The 19,470-nt window shown below is 37.0% G+C and overlaps 2 protein-coding genes across 4 annotated transcripts in view; one reads left to right on the forward strand and one right to left on the reverse strand.

Annotated features, from left to right (window-relative positions):
- The window catches only part of LOC135462055 (sorting nexin-14-like), a 35,404-nt gene extending 23,465 nt beyond the window's left edge, over positions 1 to 11,939 (forward strand). For all 3 annotated transcript variants that reach the window (XM_064739402.1, XM_064739403.1, XM_064739404.1), the window contains 13 exons: positions 249 to 282; positions 659 to 708; positions 888 to 991; positions 1,325 to 1,427; positions 1,811 to 1,851; positions 2,156 to 2,226; positions 2,680 to 2,743; positions 3,440 to 3,560; positions 5,493 to 5,657; positions 6,921 to 6,951; positions 7,307 to 7,371; positions 7,647 to 7,738; positions 8,232 to 11,939. In XM_064739402.1, coding sequence (XP_064595472.1) covers positions 249 to 282; positions 659 to 708; positions 888 to 991; positions 1,325 to 1,427; positions 1,811 to 1,851; positions 2,156 to 2,226; positions 2,680 to 2,743; positions 3,440 to 3,560; positions 5,493 to 5,657; positions 6,921 to 6,951; positions 7,307 to 7,371; positions 7,647 to 7,738; positions 8,232 to 8,318 — 1,028 coding nt within the window. In that variant the 3' untranslated portion in view covers positions 8,319 to 11,939. The remainder of the gene's footprint in view (positions 1 to 248; positions 283 to 658; positions 709 to 887; positions 992 to 1,324; positions 1,428 to 1,810; positions 1,852 to 2,155; positions 2,227 to 2,679; positions 2,744 to 3,439; positions 3,561 to 5,492; positions 5,658 to 6,920; positions 6,952 to 7,306; positions 7,372 to 7,646; positions 7,739 to 8,231) is intronic.
- Positions 11,940 to 13,078: 1,139 nt separating this feature from the next.
- Positions 13,079 to 19,355, reverse strand: LOC135462005 (ribosome biogenesis regulatory protein homolog). The gene is made up of 10 exons (XM_064739332.1): positions 19,186 to 19,355; positions 17,719 to 17,791; positions 17,298 to 17,336; positions 17,002 to 17,040; positions 16,258 to 16,359; positions 15,861 to 15,939; positions 15,448 to 15,555; positions 14,203 to 14,357; positions 13,830 to 13,966; positions 13,079 to 13,216 (listed from the first exon to the last, which is right to left on the reverse strand). The coding sequence occupies exons 1-10, from the start codon at positions 19,335 to 19,337 to the stop codon at positions 13,087 to 13,089; spliced, it is 1,014 nt and encodes a 337-aa protein (XP_064595402.1). The 5' UTR covers positions 19,338 to 19,355; the 3' UTR covers positions 13,079 to 13,086.
- Between the last annotated feature and the right edge of the window lie 115 nt (positions 19,356 to 19,470).

Genomic DNA, 19,470 nt, shown 5'->3' on the forward strand with positions numbered 1-19,470 from the left:
ATTGTGTGTTGTTTAATATCTGGTCTTAGCCAGTTATTGTGTATAAATAAATATTTCCATGTAGTCTTGCAGTTCAGAAATGTTTGGAACACAAAGCTCCTACGAATGTGAGCTGATATGCAATGCTGACATATTAAAACAGTGTAATTTATTTATTGTTTCCCAATGCAAGTTAGTGACAAACTGCTCGTTCTACAGATCTAGGTTGGTCATACATGTATCTTTTTCTCTTCCACTCTTTTTGTTAGATCTTACACAGAAGAATAACTGGATAGTGGCCAGGTGAGTATACTCTACGCGTGGTAGCCTGTCTCGTGTCTACAATCTCCCTCAGACTAGACATGGTGGCCACCTGTAAGGCCCATGCAAACTGTACCTTATCTTCCTGGTACATGTATGTGAAAAAGTTAAATATAAAAAGTAACAAAAATATAAAAAGTGGATGTATAATCTGAAAGGCATAACCTTATTGATTCATTGATGAGTTCTACATATGCTTTAATATTTTGTTGTTTATAAGTACATTTATACCTCAGATTTTGTTCATATTTCCTTGTTTACATGAACATGTATAGCACAGTTTTTGTTCATATTTTGTTGTTCTCATGCTCATGTACAGTGCAGTTTCTGGTCAAAATCTGTCAATCTTCTTTTCCAGAAGGTACAATGAATTTTACGTATTGGACCAGAAACTGAAAGAATTTCATGGTGAGTAGAACCTGAGGAATAAAAAATAAGATAGTGGGAACATGGCACTACACAAAGGAGCCTGTGATTATTTTTAATACATTGTACCTAATTAGTAGATATTATGAAGTTATTACATGTTTTTGCCATACTGAACAGTAATAAGTTGTATCATCCAACATTTTCTCTATGACTTGTAGCTGGAGTCTGGGCTGACTGCAGTTTACCGCCAAAGAAATCATTTGGAACCAAAAATCAGGATTTTATGGAGGAAAAACGAGATGCCTTAGAACAGTACTTACAAGTTAGTACAACCGTGTATGATTTTATTTGTACCGATGTGTCTGAATTATATATATGTATGCTTCAAAAATATAGCTGCTTCTGTAACACTGTCCCACACGTACATGCATCACACAGGGAATTAAGAGGCAAGTTTTGATTTTGTATCCAGCGCATTTAGAATTTTGGAGGAAATTGACATTGTTAAACATACTTTTTCATGCCAGTATATATTGTAGTGCCAGTTTTCAATCTTTCTATGTTGCATGACTTGTATTACATGTAGGTTTATCCATTATCCTATTTTCCATTATCCTATTTTCCATTAACCTGTCAATGTTGTTTTGTGTTATAGAAATTGCTGTCAAAACCAACACTAAAGGGGAGTGAACTCTTGCACAACTTCCTTGCCTCTGAGCGAGAGTTCTCTGCTGGTTTTTTAACAGACATCAAATTAGGTACATTAGGTTCAGATTTTCCCCCAAATATTGCAAGTTCATGTAGTTGGTCACACAGAAGACAGTTATTGTGTTACATTTAAGATAATTATCATAATTTTGTTCTGTTGATGGTCGTGGGTTCCCCCCGGCTCTGCCCTGTTTCCTCCCACCATAATGTTAGCCGCCGTCGTATAAGTGAAATATTCTTGAGTACGGCGTAAAACACCAATCAAATAAATAAATAATTTTGTTAACTTATTTGGGATTGTTAACTGGGTGACATGACTAAATTTGTGTGGAATCACACTTTTCACAAGTCATGAAACATATCTAATGTACATGGTCTGTTAGTAAAGTACCATGTCATCTTACTAATATCTGTGACCTTACTTTCATCACAGGTAAAATGTTCCGCTCTGTTCCTATGAAGTTAGTAAAAGAGGTGAGATTCTTATTGTTAGCATGAAGATAAGCACAAAGTGTTGTGATGAAAAGTGACACTATTGTATTTGACCTACAATTCCATCCATGATGGATTTACTCCTTGATCCTAGAAATGTGTTCAGGAGTTTGTTCAGAATTACATTAATGTCAGTTTCAGCATCAAAAGCACTGGTAATGATATCAGATCTGTATTTGCCTTTATAAATATATGTTTGGGTGAATGTTTAGGGAAAACCAAGCTGTTCAAGATGTTGTTGACAATGCCAAAAACTGACCTCCTAAACTGTATGTCTGACTTGTAGAAAGGCCAGCATTTAGAACCATTTTTGGTGTCCCTGGTACAGTCTACAGAAGCTCCCAAACCCAGGCCGAGGTAAGGCTGATGATATTATTTGAAACTTGTTACATTCTTATACCATGCTGAGTTACAGACCATGTTTGTGTTTTGGGCTGTTTCGTCCATTTTCCACAAAATTTTTGTCCTGTTATGAGCAATTTTTCCAATTTTCCTTTCCTAACGGTTCATTGTATTCATTTGAAACCTGTACATGGCGTAACCATGATGAGTTACCCATCACGTTTGAATGTTGGGCCATTTCATCCATTATCCTGGTGTTTGGCTCCTTTTGACTCCTTTGAAAATAATTTGTTTTTCTGAAGTGAGAGATGATACAAGTTATGTCAAAGATACTTTTTGTATTTAGTTATTTGATTTGTGTTTCGTAAGATATTTTAAAATGTTATTACACTTTGGAGACAGGTATAATACGTGGTAGTGTTCTGTTGACGTGTAACTGAGTTATACCGCGTCTGTTGTTGTTTTCAGTAAGATGGAGAGAAGAGGTTCTGATGCCTCCTCAACCTCACTCAGATCCACAAACAGTGAGAAGGTGAGTTGCTCATTAATTGTGTTTACTCATGCAGTGTTGACGGGATATTCTGGAGAATACCACACGTTTGAGAGGTTTTAATAAACTTAGAACGAAAAAAAATGACTTTAATTATTATGGCCCTATAGGTGAACATTTAGCTCCTACATGAACACCAGTTCTGCTATTGCTATATTTAGTGATAGTAATACATTATAATGTCATTCATTGTTTTCCAGCGCATGCTGGCTTCCTTTCCGGTCGTACGTGGGAGGGTTTTCCAGCAATCTGCGAATGGTTGTGGTTTTCCCCACGGGCTCTGCCCGGTTTCCCCCTACCATAATGCTGGCCGCTGTTGTATAAGTGAAATATTCTTGAGTAGGGCGTAAAACATCAAAATCAAATAAATAAATTCATTGCTTTCACACTGATTCAACAGTGTTTGATAAAGCAAGTTCTGAACACTAGTGAGTAATGATAATAACACATTGTTGCTGTTGAGAGCTTTAGAAAGCACCTTGATTTATTTATTTGATTGGTGTATTACAATGTGCTCAAGAATATTTCACTCATGCGACGTGGGCCAGCATAATGGTGGGAGAAAACCATGCAGAGCCCAGGGGAAACCCTCGACGATATGCTTTTTGCTTGCAGACCATCTGAATTTTATCCTTATTGAAATGGGTGCTAGGTAGTTGTTGTTGTCTACTGTTTCAGAGTTGCAGCACAATCTTTGAAAACAACGCAAACATCAGTCATGACATCGACCTCCCGGGCAAGGATACAGACCTCCCAGTAGAAGACATGGATGGGGTCTTTGATGCCATCATTTATATTGGTATGGTTAGATATTAGTTGGGCTTGTGAGTAATATTTAGCTCAGATGTGCAAAGTACCAGTGTGACTAATGTCATACACCAAGCAGTCTTGTCCAATATCAGCAAAAGCATTGTTAAGGTAATTGTTAAGAATGGTATCTTAAGAAGTACTGCTTGTATTGAGCTCAGATTTTGCACACATGTAAAGCACAACACTATGAGGGGGATGTTTCATTCCAAATATTCTGAGTACATATTTATTACCTTAAATTACAAATTTCATGCCACTTTAGTAGTGGAATCAGTGTTAAGGTAAGTGTACGGGTATACTGTAAATGCCTTTTTATTCGCATGATACTAACATTCGCGTTTTTCATGACAAACACATTTCCATGGAAATAAGTGCATTCAAATATAAAACCCACGTAAGTAATTTATAAATGTAGCATGCGTTACTGTTATAAATTTGTTAACAAGCACTACAGTTCTAATACTTTTCAAAGACGTTAATTATACCCAGTTAGAATGTATTCCGGCTTTCACAAATCCAACTTAATTGATCATCAGTTAATCTTACCCTCTTTTAAGGAGGGGGCCTCCGTGGCTCAGTCGGTTAGCGTGCTAGCGCAGCGTAATGACGCAGAAGCCTCTCACCAATGCGGTCGCTGTGAGTTCAAGACCAGCTCATGCTGCCTTCCTCTCCGGCCGTACGTGGGAAGGTCTGCCAGCAACCTGCGGATGGTCGTGGGTTTCCCCCGGGCTGTGCCCGGTTTCCACCCACCATAATGCTGGCCGCCGTCGTATAAGTGAAATATTCTTGAGTACGGCGTAAAACACCAATCAAAAAAAAAAAAAAAAATCTTTTAAGGAGGCTTAGCTCTGTCTAAGTATCACCACATTGCAATGTTGCTCTTGTTGATTTATTGCTGCGGTTACTGGGCGTGTGTACATGATACAATGTACATGCGATGAGAGAGGCTGTGTTTTAATCGACTGTACTTGCCTTCCAGCCAGATCACCTTTCCCATGCGCCTGATGCATCACTCAGGGGTGTGCGCACTTTATACTTCCTTTTTATGATGATTGTTGAGAAATTTACTCAAATCTGTGACAGTTCACTCAAAGTTTCACTCACACTGTTGATACATGAGAATTAAACAGTGGGATTTATATGTATCACATTTAATACTTCGTCGTCTCCTGGAGTGAGTGACACAAATATTTGTTCACACAGCAGCTAAGGGCTTCGTCTTATAAAGATTAACAGTCTTCACAAGATCAAAAGCTTAGGAGGATTAACTTCCTGTGTCTGATCAAATTACTGTATTGTATAGAATTTGTGTCACATCTCACAGGTACAAACAAGCTTAAATGATAACATTGTTACTTGAATGCTTGAGTTGTTTTATTATTTGACGTTTCTGTATTGAAGTTTGATTTTCGTTTATCAGTTGTCCAAAAATTCTGTTAAAATCCGTGAAAGTTCATTCTCGCAAATGTGTCTTCTTACCAAATCTGCGAAAGTTTATACCTGCAAATAAAAAAGATTAAGTATAAATGATTAAGTATATGTATTGAGCTGAAGTTTAAATTTATGTGTCTACATGCGAGCTTTTTGGTAGCCGTCCTAGCAAATCCAGGCTTGTACCTGAGCTTCACTAAGGAGGAGTGTTGAGTGTTGAGATAATTTGAAAGTTTTTCAGATTATTGCTGTCATTTAGCTTTTTTTTTTTTTTTTGCCTTTTTTAATTTGAGTCTGCTTCGCTTTGGTTTTCATGCAATAACCTCCAAATATTTTCCGAATTCGGTAGAATTTGTGCGCAGGCTCCCTTCTTGGAAGCTCTGATCAAATTTGAAAAGTGACCTGTTCTTGTGGCATGTGAAATCAAGTTCAGAAGCCCACTTCTCTGAATTAACAAGGGTATTGTTTATTTCTTATGGCTTGGTTTTAGCTCGATACCTTTACAGTGTGCCTGAGTGGTTCCACCACTGTCTTATAACTGCTCGTATTGTCTTCAAAAACACCCTGGAGAGCTATGTTGATTGGTACATTGGCAGCAGGGTAGATCAGGTCACTCAGGAGCACCGTCTGATACAGTTCATCCATTTGCTCAGAGGTAGGTTATCAAAAAACCTATTATTTAACAAGGTGGGTAGTAAGTGTTTAAAGGTGACACTAATGACAATAAAAAATCCGAAAGAAGAATATAAACCTATAAATCCACATTTTTATTATGATCAATCTTGAATGATTTTCATAATTTGAATATGTGAATATGTCTTAAACACTAAACATAGCTGGAAGTGCCCACAATTCTGATGAATTAGATGATTTTTTTACAGTTTTTATAATTATTTTTATACACTCTTCAGACATTGAAAAAAGATTTATTCTGCCAATAAAAGAACATTTTAAAGTGGGGTGACCAAATGGCAATGATTTGACCTAATGACAATGGTATGGCCTAGTGGCAATGATGTGACCTAATGGCAATGATATGACCTATTGGCAGTGATTTGACCTAATGGCAATGGTATGACCTAATGGCAATGATGTGACCCAATGGTAATGATATGACCTAATGGCAGTGATTTGACCTAATGGCAGTGATGTGACCTAATGGCAATGATATGACCTAATGGTAGTGATTTGACCTAATGACAATGATATGACCTAATGGCAGTGATTTGACCTAATGGCAATGATGTGACCTAATGGCAATGATGTGACCTAGTGGCAATGATATGACCTAATGGCAGTGATTTGACCTAATGGCAATGGTATGACCTAATGGCAATGATGTGACCTAATGGCAATGATATGACCTGATTTTAATCCAGCTAATATAAGCTAAGCTTTTAGATAGATTTGAATTATGTTAATTGTGTCATTAATTTTGTCACACTCGCAGATGAAGGCCTTCTCCGTTGCCTGATAATAATTTGTCATTGATTAAGCTCATGAAATGTTGTCGAAAAAATGTCCATATTTTCGTGATTATTCTAGTTATTCTCCGCTTATTTATTCAGATATTTGGATTTAAGATAATACTTCTGTAAGAATCAACTGTAAATGTACTGTAATCCACATGAAGTGGGGGCTGAGTAATAAAAACTTCATGAAACTGTTACTCCTAACTTTGTATAAATGATCTCACCTTGTGGCATTTTGAGCTAAACAACATCACTTGAGACTGGGACTATTATATGTTTACAATAGTCCCAGGTTGAGAGAAATTAAATGAAAGTTGCCCCAGAGCCATTTCTCTTGAAGTTGACCTGCATGAATTGTACATTTGGATTATCTGGGATGTTTTAAGTAGGATTATACCAGGAGACAAAATGTTAAAAAGTCTTATTTTTTCGTCTCTGTTCTACAGATGTGCTGTTCTTTGACACAGATCCTCCAAGGTTTGTTCATTTGTTACATATTGTGCAGTATACAGAGGGTATGATGGAAAAACCTACCATGGGCAAGACTTATGCGATTTGCACTACAGTGTATAGAATTATGTTAATTTTAACAAAGTTTAGCATGTAAAAATGCACGTAACACATAAAGGCCTTCGAATCATACTAATCATGCCAAGTCGTACGTTTTTCTCATTATAAATTGATCAAACTTGAAAACACTGGCCCTATAAGGTGTGTGGATGAATAAGAATAAATAAGAAAATGTGTGACTTGGAGAATGCTAACAAGGTGAATTAATACCTAAGTATATGTGCAAATATGTATACTGATGCTTGTGTTGTTTTGCTTTCAGGACAGAGGAGCAGAAAAAACAACGACTACAGCAAACATTACAAGAATCTAAAGACTTCATTCCAAGTGAGTACTGGAAATTTGAAAGTTACCTTACTTCAGTTTAATTAGTATCATGTATGATTTGTCATCAACACCTTTAAGCCTCTGAATGCTTGGTCTTTTTTTTTTTTTTTTTTTTTTTTTTTTACTAGACTTTTTGATAGTTCACATTCAGATCTATTTGCTCAGTTGCCTATGTGAGATATTTTATAAAGTATTTTCCCCAAACATGAATCACTGCCATTTTTTTGATAGGATGCAAAGGTTATTTGTTACATTTGATTGACATCGTGTTTCAGAACCATTTGTCAAAGTTATTGGTGAAGACAAACTCCACGAAGGGACTCAGGTGTTAATTGATGCACTTCAGTGTCCTAAACTCAACAAACAGGTGACTGAACTTCATCAGCATAACAGTCTAACAATCTAACTTAATTTTGTATTGATATAAATTTTCTTTTTACATATTTGCTTTTTTTCTGGACGCAAGAAACAACTCTTGTTAACTAATTATAATTGGCATGGCAACAAGTGGCAAATGCCTGCCTGTTGACAAATTTTTTTCAGACAATGAAGTAAGAATGATGTTATCTGTTGCTTTTTGTCCAGTAAATTGTCATTGAATAAGCATATGCTTCTCGTCGTTGGAACTTTTAGGCTGGTGATACCACAGTCTTTTTACCACGTTATTTTCTGGGACTATTAAGTGGTAACTTGATCACACACTGATTTTATTTCATCTACCACAAGAACTGTGAGTGTAGATGTCCTCTGTTGGGTTGTCACCATGACAACATGCAGTTCAAATTTAAAGCTTTTCATTTATCAAGACAATACCAGTAATAGTCATTATTTATACAATACATTTTCTATTTGAATTTCAGCTTTCATATATGCTGTTGGATATTGTAATGTTGGAGTTATTTCCTGAGCTAGGACAGTCTCTGGAAGTGGATGCAGAGATGGAGTGATGAAGTTCTCTCCCTTGATTTTGTTCTCTTGCTGGATTAGACAGATCAACATCATCTTTTACATGGACATGCATATGTATATATTTAAGGAACTTAATGAGTATTATCATGAGTGTGGCTGTACGATCATGCAAAGGATCCAATTGACAAGGTTATTTTGTATTCGTCAGAAATTACTTTCAAACTTACTTGCATGTGTGCATTTTGCTATGTTAAGTTCAACAAAATTCTAGTCATTTTCCTGTAAGTGTTTGTTACAGATATTGTTAATGACAGTTATTACATTGTACTTGTAGAAGTATTTGGAATTAAGTGTCATTGAATGTGGCGCCTCTTAAAACTCTGCCTCTAAGAAATGATTTCATTTTTGAAGCAGATGTGAATATATTAATTGTTGTATGACTTTTGTCAATAAGCTGCACAGTTGTATTCGAATATTTACTCCAAAATTATGCTGTGTAAAGATGCTCTATGAAATTTCATATTTTTTGAGCGCAATTCCCAAATCTATACAGAAGTAATTTTACCTCAGCACAGTGTTCTTATTTAATGTCCTTTTGGTAAATTTGTTAATACATGTATTATGAAATGGTTGCATTCTCAAATATCTTCATGCACAAATAATTAAACACTGTTGCAAGCCTTAGATGTATTTATTTGTTGGGATTTTGTTGACATATTGTACATACATGTAGATGTATTGAGTATGTAAAAGAGCCAGAGTGATACATATTCCTATATTGCTGAGAAAGAATCAACATGTACACAGAGGATACAATAATTTGTAAATAATGTGTCTGTCCATATTCTAGGTTAAATGCTGTAAACATCCATCCAGATTGTTGCCCAAGATGTGATATTGTAACATTTTCATATGTTTACACAAGTTAAGTTTTTTCTGTGTGCATGTATTTGTTGACTTGTTCCATTTATTTTAATGGCTTTAGCTTCACAATTTTGAGACTGGGCACATTCCATTCATCAGTTACCTTATCAATAGATCAGTAGATATCAAACAGATCCTTCTGCTGAAGTATCAAACAACTTCATATCAACAATTTTAAGTTTTTAAGCTTCTGAGATATTTAGTGAGAAAATCCATCTGCTGGTTTTGATTTGTCTGCTGTAGGTCTCCCTAGGATTGATAAGTCACTGTAACCATGTAATATTTAGATGGACATAAGCTACACTTTTATCTTAACTTCATATACTGTAAAACTGCTCTGCTACTGTATATAGATGAATTTTGTGATAAATTTGGTTGTATGGATTTAATGGAATGGGCCACTTGCTGTCTGGTCTTGGGGGGAAATAGAGATGGAATTATGTCATTTACATGAAATCGAAAAAAAATGTAGAGCTGTTCTCTACTGTAGTTACTTTATAATTTTGTATGTAATTAAACAAGAGAGGTTGTAAAGTATATCCAGCTTTTTGATGGGGCATGCTATGGTTGTCAATGAAAGAAACAGTAAGGTGGGGCAGTGTGAAAATCATGAAACCAACTTTCTCCATGAGATGTGTATGGTTCGATATTGGGTACATTCCATTTGTTTCCCATTTGTTAAATCTGATAGCATGTATAAGCTCAGGCTAACCAAACATAACGTCTGTCTATTGAAACTCATGGAAATTTAAATTTTTTTAGTCTTTTTTTTGGCATGTACATTTAGGCTTATTAGTAATAAGTCGTCAAAGGCCGTTGATTTCTGGGCAGATTAACGGTAATATGTGAGATTTGTGTTAATATAGCAGTTTAAATAGGATGTTATATTTCATTACCTTGGTCCAATCAAAGGTTAACAAAATAGTGCACCAGGTTACAAAGTGTATGTCATAAGCGGTTGTATGGTACTACACATTACTATATAATGTGTATATAAATTTGACATAAATACGTCACATAATGCATCTAAATTTTGCATTATGTGACATATTTTTTGGGAATGGCTCTTCCAGTGTGCTATGACTAAGTTTGATACGTCGATATGAGTATATGTATATGTAAGGCCTGTTTCGTTTTCAAAGGGAGGTAACTACATCATACTTAACGTTCAACAGGGGCACCTGTAAATCCATCAGTGATAACTATAATAACATAAAACTAATTGTGCAACATACCCATTATAGTTCATGCACAATCATTAGTAACAACAACAAAGTTCAAAATCAAGTTTTATTCCTGCTATTAATTCAGGTCAACCAGAATACCGTACAAAATCTAGGTTTGGATTTTCTATTTGCTGTCAATTTGTTTATAATGTATTCAGTGCACCCTTGATAGCAAATTCCTAGCTGTATCCACTGTACAAATATACTGACCAAAACTGCTGTCAGAAATTAGTGTGTATGATTTGTTAACTGTGCAGTAAATAAGTACAGTTCATTTCAGCCATTTTCAGTGAATGCTTGGTTATTCACACAATCATTGCACCAGCAACAGCCCACTCTATCATGCTGCTGTTGGTGGTCTGAACTCTTATCTTACCATGGAACATTTGATTGGGAGTCTACACTGTACTGAAGAATAATCCTTTCTTTCTTTATGGGTTGAGGATACCTACAATCTTCCCTAGGTAAATGCTGAATCGCCCTCCCTATCTCAAACCAGTAGCAAAGGCACAGTCTCATGGTTCAAGTACCTCTAGTGTACAGTAAGTAATCCCTCAGACAATACAGCTGTAAAGTTTAGGAATTCAAAGCAATGTACTGTGCAGTTTGGATTGGAGACCGTTAATGAAGCATCTCATGAGCACATCTTCAGTAGCACATTTTCAGTACCTGGTGCCTGTATTTGCTCAGGTAACCTGCATTAACATGTCTCCATCTGGAGTAGGAATATCGTGCACAGCCAACATGATGTGAACATGTACTCAGATGTAGTCGATAGAATGGAAAGGGAATCTTCTTCCGATTGGCTGATTTCAGACTTTTTTGTTTAAAATGTGAAAAACAAAAAGCAACAGACTTCATATGACCTGGTGATAGCTGATGTAATTTGGAGGTAGGGTGAGGTATTTTCAGACTTTCTTGTGTAACTTCAGACTTACTTCTGACAATCACTTCCCATGCCTGTAATTAAGGAATACTGCACATCCTATTTTTTTTTTTTTTCACATTTGACAGTGTCAAGACTACATGACACTTTAGGTGTGTTAGATATGGTCTTCACACTGATGTGAAGATCTACGAAATACCAGTACTCGGCACCAAGTAATTGTATTCCTGTAAGAATCACCCCTGCCATACTCAATGCTGAAGTAATACTCTTAGAAATAAATTTACCAGCTGCAACACCAAATCCAAGAACATCAATTTTTTCAAATTAATATCTCTTCAAATTTATATGTCTTATACTGACTCACTGAAAGGAGTATTACGTGTAGCTGTGCTATCTTTCAATGATTAAAGTAAATATGATCAACACTAACTGTCTGAGAGTCTGTTATTTGTCTACTATATATGGTGACATTTGTAAATGAAAACTTCACAACACACGTTAGCTTGCCCTATGGACCTGGGATCACTGCCGCAAATTTGAATCATACACAATTTTTGGAACTGCTATGCTGTTTTATTCAGAGAACTATATCACGGTTTAAACTTCTAGAGTCATTTATTTTATACAGATTTGTCCCTGAAACTGGGGCTGAAGCATGCCCATTGTTCAACATCGGCACAATGCTATTCAGGCTGTTAAGAAGATGGTGTACATTTCAGTTTGATGAAACATTCTCTTGATGTCTGTCCATGTACATATCCATATCATTGTACATTATCATCAAGGGGCTTCTCTTAGGAAGCAGTCTCAACATGTGCCTGATATAACATCCATGGCAACGTGGAAATGTGGTCGTCATTCTGACAACTTCTCAACATGTGCCTGATATAACATCCATGGCAACGTGGAAATGTGGTCGTCATTCTGACAACTTCTCAACATGTGCCTGATATAACATCCATGGCAACGTGGAAATGTGATCGTCATTCTGACAACTTCTCAACATGTGCCTGATATAACATCCATGGCAACGTGGAAATGTGGTCGTCATTCTGACAACTTCGGAAGGGGATCTCAGTTTGCCACAGATCCGTCTCTGCCACTGTGTGTACAGTGAAAAATTGTTGAGCATGGCATTAAACAACTATTAAATAATTAAATTTACAGACCATTTGTAACATATCTTATATGGAACAGTGTTGTCACTAATTTGTCATTCTCTGATTGGTTGACTCATTTAAGTTCTGCAATGGACAACTTCATCAGTGTTTACTAAACTGATCTTCAGTCAGCCAATGAGAGCTTGAAGTGGACATGGGAGAAAGTCCTACAAACTCACCGACACAGCAGTAATGGATAACTCCTTTATGTTAAATTGGCATGTGGTAAATAGTATCTGGTAAAGAACTGTAATTTCCTCCGGGACTTGACTGGTTTCTTCCACCGGCATACAAGTGAAATATTCTCGAGCATCAACATCTATAGATCCACAGAGGAAGAAGCTTCAAATGACTGGTTTGTTCCCTGCCTTGTTCACTCTGGTCCACACAGATTAAGTACACAAACAGTTTGGTCTACACCTATTTTGATCTACTCAAACTCTCATCTATAAAGACTCTTTCCAACGCCGACAGAGAGATTGATCATAGACGCGTAAGCACCTGACGTGACCTGCACTGCATTATGGATAGCCTGATATTTACAGAAAAAAAGAAGACTCTGATTAATATATTTATATTTAAAGTTTTATTTTCAAACATTTGCACATTACTTTCCCCTTCCTCTCTTCCCTTTATGTCCCCCCTTCCCTCCTCGCCCTGATGAAAACTTTCCTCTACCCCCTTTGAAACCTCTTTTCCCACCAGCTTTTTGCTTCTCTTTCCTTGGCGCTTGTGACCTGGAAAAAGATAAAACTGTTCTATTACCTTTTTTTTTAATTCCAACAAGAAACTGTCATTTCAAGACAATTTTACTGAAGAAAATTACAAAGTTTTATCAGACATTACCTGGTCACCAGACACAGTTGCCACAATGTTTTTCTGGTCTTTCCATTTCAATAGTGATATTCATATGAAATTTGTTTAATAAATTATTACTATTTGGATATAAATATATATTCTGTCCAATTTGGCAACATATTACCAACAACATGGAGAGAATCAAATAGGGTACATATGAAAAAGTGGAAAAATGTGGAGGTCAAACTCATGTGTTGGCTGGTTGTCCCAAAAGGGCTGCATTCTGACTTACAATTTTCAGATTTGATACAGTTACTTTCAACTTATTTTGCTCACCATAATGAGTTGTACTACAACTAAATGCTTTTATTCAATTTTTAACGCAGTTACTGTGAGGAATGTCTATACAGTATACTAAATGAAATTATTCACCTCTGACCACAACCTTTGCTATGTACTGACAGAACAGGCACAGCTGGCCACCTGTTTGATTAATATCACAAGACAGGTACAGAGGAGACATACTTCCCACTGATGAGACCTTTGACTTACCTGCTTGTCTCCTCCTCCAACATCTGACTATTAACAGCCTTCGTAACATCCAGTTTTGGCTGCTTGTTCAGGATTAAGTTCAGAATGTTCAACTGTTTCAATTTCTCTGATTTGATGTTCCCATAATTTGGCTCAAACTAAAACAGATATAAACAGATAAGTAACAATGATCTTATACTGAAATAAATTACAAGGCCTTTAACAATTTTCCTTTGCAACCTGAAAACAAAATCTCTAGAACCTAAGGTTCTTTTAATACTTCATAATGGAGATCTGTGTCCCCTGGACATGATTACGTCTTGTAAATTAATAATGCCATCATTAAATGGATGAAAATTTACTGGTTTAAGTTTGTCAGCTGTCAGATTCTCACCTGTCGTTTTTTGCCTGTAAACCTGGATGGCTTCTCCTTAGGTAAGGATTCTGTGAACCGACCAATCGAGGCCGTGGAGCGCTTAGCCACCGCCAGGGCTTTCCCTACATGGTCCTTGGTGGGCGTGTCAGTAGGGGTTAGCCCCACCCCAGGTACTGTCAACAAAAATGGTGCGGCTCAACTATAATGCTGTAGTGTCAACAGAAGAATGAAGATGCAGGTTTTTGTTTTAGAGGCAAGTTATTAAACCACCCGCTGCATAAACAAGTTAAAGTAATCTATTGAATTTAAATACATGTGCATGTAAATCTGTTTCCTGGTCTTCAGAGTCAAAGTACACCTGGCCTTCAGAGTCGAAGCACGCACCTGCTCAAAACCGGAAACATAGGCCTGCGCTGGGCTGTTGGAATACTATCGCCACCATATGGCCAAAATACTACAAACATGATGTTAAACTCCAAACGTCTATTCATTTTTATGTTACTAAGCTCTATATAATGTAGTTTAGCCACATTAAGGGAAGATGAAATCTAAAGCTTGTGGTGATCTATGTGCCCTTGGAGTGCACGTTCTGTGCAGGAAGTGTCCTTCCCTAGCAGGGAATCATGTTCCATTCATGACCTCTCCTTTTAAGTGTGTTTGTACTAAAGGCTCAGTCTGAGCAATGAGCTCATTATAATGTACATGGCGTAAAACTTGAGGCCTTGTACGCCTTGACCAGTAATCAGCTGGTACAAGTTTCCTTTATTGCCATCAATACGTTAGTTCGGTGGCTCATGCTGGCTTCCTCTCGGATCATACGTGGGAAGGTGTGTGTCAGAAACCTGCGGATGGCTGTGGGTTTCCCCAGGTCTCTGGGGAATGCTTGCCGCCGTCATATAAGTGAAATAGTCTTGAGTACGGCGTAAAGCACCAATCAAATAAAAAAAATCAATATGTTATTATTGGACCTTTCAGTATCACAACTTGTCAATACATTGGTTCATCTACACTGGTTCATCTACACACCCAAGCGATAATGTCACTGTTAGTTACTGGAGTGTTATACAGCTTCACATGTCTGTGAAGTCAACTGAGTATCTGAATATTCACTCATGCCATTCTGACCCCACTTACATCACTTACATAGGAGACTGTTAAAGTATGAGGTCTTCCTTATCAACACCTTCAACATACACAGTACAACTCTTTCTCTTCTTTGGTATAAAGCTTCTTAAAACAATACAAAGAGAAGTGAACAGTTACCCTTTGTCTTCTGTGCCCTGGCTATATTTCTGAGTCTGTTTAGTTCATTCTTGGCCACTCTCTCTTTCTTGCTTTTCATCCTCTTTTCAAACTGATCCTCATAAGGGTCTGTGAATATAAAAAGACAAACACTAGTAATAATGTAAATATAACATGCGAGAATACCCAGGAGAATGGCCTTTGAACATCCATTCTGTTACGCCCATAAACAACAACAACACTGCCATTCTCCCATAGAGCTGCTTGTCGTAGTTGAACTTTCTTATTTAAACAGGTTCTATAAAAAGCCTCTTCTGCTCAAGGAAAAGCTTACAACTTTATCATTTTATTGAAGTTAAAAGTTAGCATATTAAAATTCCTTACACAATCTGATTATAGGTACTACACTTCCTGTACACTGGAAATCACATTACCTGCATTTTCTGGCACTTCTATCACCCAGTCCTTTGTGTCATCGCCAGCTCTCTTATAACCCCAACGAGGTCGATATTCCTGCAATTTAGAAATTTAGGACCTAACTCTTTCCATTCTTTAACATGTATTGTAACATAAAACACCAACCCTATACAAATAATACCAAAATGTTGTCTTTGACAGACAAACAACAATTCTGTCTGAAAATGTTAGACGTAAAGTCCTAGTGTATCACTGTGAATTTAATTGCCATTTTACAATATGTTTGCATCAATCAACATTTTTGCGCTAAATCACAATCTATTACTATTACTACTCTAATACTAAACTTTTACCTGCTGATCAGGCAAAACAGATAGAAAAGTAAATGCAAATGGTCTTTCTATAGAATTTTACCTTCTTCTGCTCATCCCACGCCATCCGACTTTTCTTTCGATTCTGTATACCTTTTAATTTTGCATATTTCTCCCATCTTGTTTGAGGTTTGTCTTTTGGTATCTGTATAAATAGATATACAAAAATAAAATGGTTTGTTTTTTAAGTGAATAATGCATCCAGCAGAAGTGGCTTGTACATCTAGTTTGTGGATCGTTTTAACAACAAATCATTCTAGCAAGTCAGTATGTGATGATCAAGACATTTAACTAAATTACCAGTAAACCACCACTTCAGATATTAAAAGACCGGGAGCAAACGATCAGACGCTGGTTTTAGTAGATCTACACGCGTTTGCGATCACCGAAAACTGCTGACTCAGCAGTTGCCCGGAGTTGAACATGTTCTATTTGTCTATGACTCTACTCTATTTAATTAAAGTGAAAGGTACAAAAGTGGAAAGGACAAGAAAAATACTTAAAAGTATATTAGACATTGTATCATTTACATCCATGCATCATGAACAAAGGCCCCGCCATAACAGGTCATGTTCCAAAGTATCTGCTCACAGTTGCCGCCAGTTGTAGCCAACCTACGTGCACCGAAAATGAATCTGATCAGGTGCCGAAAGGTGCCCACAATCGTAACAATTTTGCCACACTCTTCAACATAAGTGCTACATGTAGGTCGTATGAGATGTACACACTTGCTTACCATTGCAAGTCGACCTACGCCCTGCTTAAAAAAATATTTTTACACTCTTACCGGTTTTTCTCTTGGTATAACTGTTGTGGGGTCTGGTAGCTGAAAAATACAAGAATTAATAAGCTGGATGAAAGCTTATAACACACAAGCATTTGTCTGGTGTTTCTATCTTGAATGACATTATTCATGGACTAGTATCTACATATATGAGGAAAATTTTATTTGCATTCACGATTAACAGAAACTTACATTTACTATGCCATAGGCATTAAAATAGGTAAGGGTGTGTCTTATAGGTATACAACAGCAACAACACAAGTGCTGAAAGTGGTGAGGTTTGGTATATATACGGTTACCTTTGCAATAACTACATCATCCTGTCTTTCCACAGGGAGCTGTGAAGAAAAAACCAAATACCATTATTTAAGATAATGTTGCAAAGAAAAGAAACTGAGACAGTGTTTACAGGCAGAATAAAGACAACAGTTAAATAGGTTTCAACAAGGGGAAATCCAACATAGAGTTAATCATATGTATATGTGCCTTATGTTTGGATATAACGTCAATTTAGATAAAACAGGAGTTTCAGGATGAAAGACCATTTCTTTTCGAAGACATATTCAAGTAAACACAAATAACTGATATGTTTTTCTCCTAACATTACACAACATGCCACTTTTTGTACATGAACAAATCCAGCTCAATCTTTCCACAAATACAATATCCTTGGCAAACCAGATTATCTCTTCATTAAAAGGAAGCTGTCCTATGCCTCACCTGCCAAAGTTTATTTATCAGCAACTGTGTATTATCCCTGACCAAATTCCGCAAATATTCACCTCTTTGAGAACTGAAACCAAACAAACTTATCAATTTACATTTCAAAAAACCCCACAGCACTAACACACCAAAAAATATCCACTATACCATTTGTAGATTCTGTTGCTTCAAAACATCAGCTTAAGACAGCAGTGCATCTCCATGACAAAAAACATCCTTTGTTGGACGAAAGTTTGCCAAATCTAACATCTAGGCAATCTTGGACTAATTTTGTAGGGCTAATGGAGAAAGGAACCCAGATTAAGGACATATATACATTACTTGGCAGACAGCATTAGTATATTCATTTATTTATTTATTTGATTGGCATTTTCCACCACAGTCAAGAATATTTCACTTCTACAATAACAACCAGCATTATGGTGGGAGGAAACCGGGCAGAGCCCGGGGGAAACCCGAGACCATCTGCACGTTATGCCAGGCCTTCCCAGGCACTGCCTAGTATATTGAGCACAACACAAGGTAAGCTTATGGAACAAGACCGGGCTGTCATAGTATACATAATAACAGTACTGCAGAGCTAGATCCAACCTAGTTCAAATTTAATCTTAGGGTATATAACTGATTGAAATGCTTTTCTCCTCTACCCACAAGCGAAATCGATGTGGCATGCCGTTTTAGTTTGTACTGCAAAGCACTTCCGCTAAGTTGGGGTTGCTATCATGTGGTAGAGAGATGTCAATCCGTTGATGAACCAGCTTTTCTCAATGTTGAATGAACATGTGAAAGGGACTCATTGACAAACAAAAGCAGTTAACTAGTCATTACAACTGCCAATTTAACTGGACTACTCCTACTTCTGTAAGATGGGTCAGAAGTTCGAGGTCACTTGACCACCCTTTCATGTCTAAAACAAAATGGTCACCCAATGTTAAAGCATTGGGGAAAATGTCACTTTTTGTCACTTCACTAGCGACCAGTAATTGTACAAAATAACATTCTGCAGAAATGCTCACACTATCTGGAAAACTGAAAATTATACAAATATACGCATACAAGATCAACGACAGCAATTCAAAGATAGGCATTTTCCTAAGCAATAACGTTAGGAGGACCATTTTCTTCACTCACGCCATTTGTTACTAAGGAGATCACATGGTCCCTTGCTTTCGATCTGTCTTACAGAGTTCTTCAACCTTTCACCCTCTCTGCAACCAATGTTTTGAAATATTCTGAGAGAACTAAGCCTGTATGGAAATAAGTTACAGTTTTACACTTTATACTACCCAGCAGAAGTATACTCAAGACAGCGAGGGAAGCACAGAGGTGTTCAAGGTAAGCTTATTGAGCAAGACAGGGCTGTGATAGTAAACGTTATCACATCCCTGCAGAGCTAAGTCTCACCATTAAACATCAATGATAATGACTTACTGGGTGAAAATCTCTATGTATCCATACACTTACTTCAGCTCTTTTAGAGTCAGTGGGTTGGTGTCAACGGCTAACAAATTCCCCTCGTCAATTTCAACTTCTATGTCCTTTTCGACCTCCGTAGTCTTAAATTTCGCCTGTTTCTCAGCTGCATCTCGCAACACTGACTCCACGAGGTCTGCCATGTTGTCTGTGTTTTCCCCTGAACGATGTTGTGTCAGAGAAGCTGGTTGGTCAATACCCACAGATTGCCGTTTGATTCACCAATCAAATGGTCCATATCGCAAGCACCTGTTGGTAATTCCCTTTCCGTCTGTT

The sequence above is a fragment of the Liolophura sinensis genome, chromosome 1 (assembly GCF_032854445.1).
Source record: "Liolophura sinensis isolate JHLJ2023 chromosome 1, CUHK_Ljap_v2, whole genome shotgun sequence".
NCBI classification, from domain to species: domain Eukaryota; kingdom Metazoa; phylum Mollusca; class Polyplacophora; order Chitonida; family Chitonidae; genus Liolophura; species Liolophura sinensis.

Excerpts from the sequence above, each read along its gene's own strand:
- LOC135462005 (XM_064739332.1), bottom strand. The coding sequence starts at position 19,337 with ATGGCAGACCTCGTGGAGTCAGTGTTGCGAGATGCAGCTGAGAAACAG. Across the intron at positions 17,337-17,718 it reads TGATAAATAAACTTTGGCAG|CTCCCTGTGGAAAGACAGGA; the intron begins GTGAGGCATAGG and ends TTTTCTTCACAG. Across the intron at positions 14,358-15,447 it reads CAGGGCACAGAAGACAAAGG|TACCTGGGGTGGGGCTAACC; the intron begins GTAACTGTTCAC and ends TTTTGTTGACAG.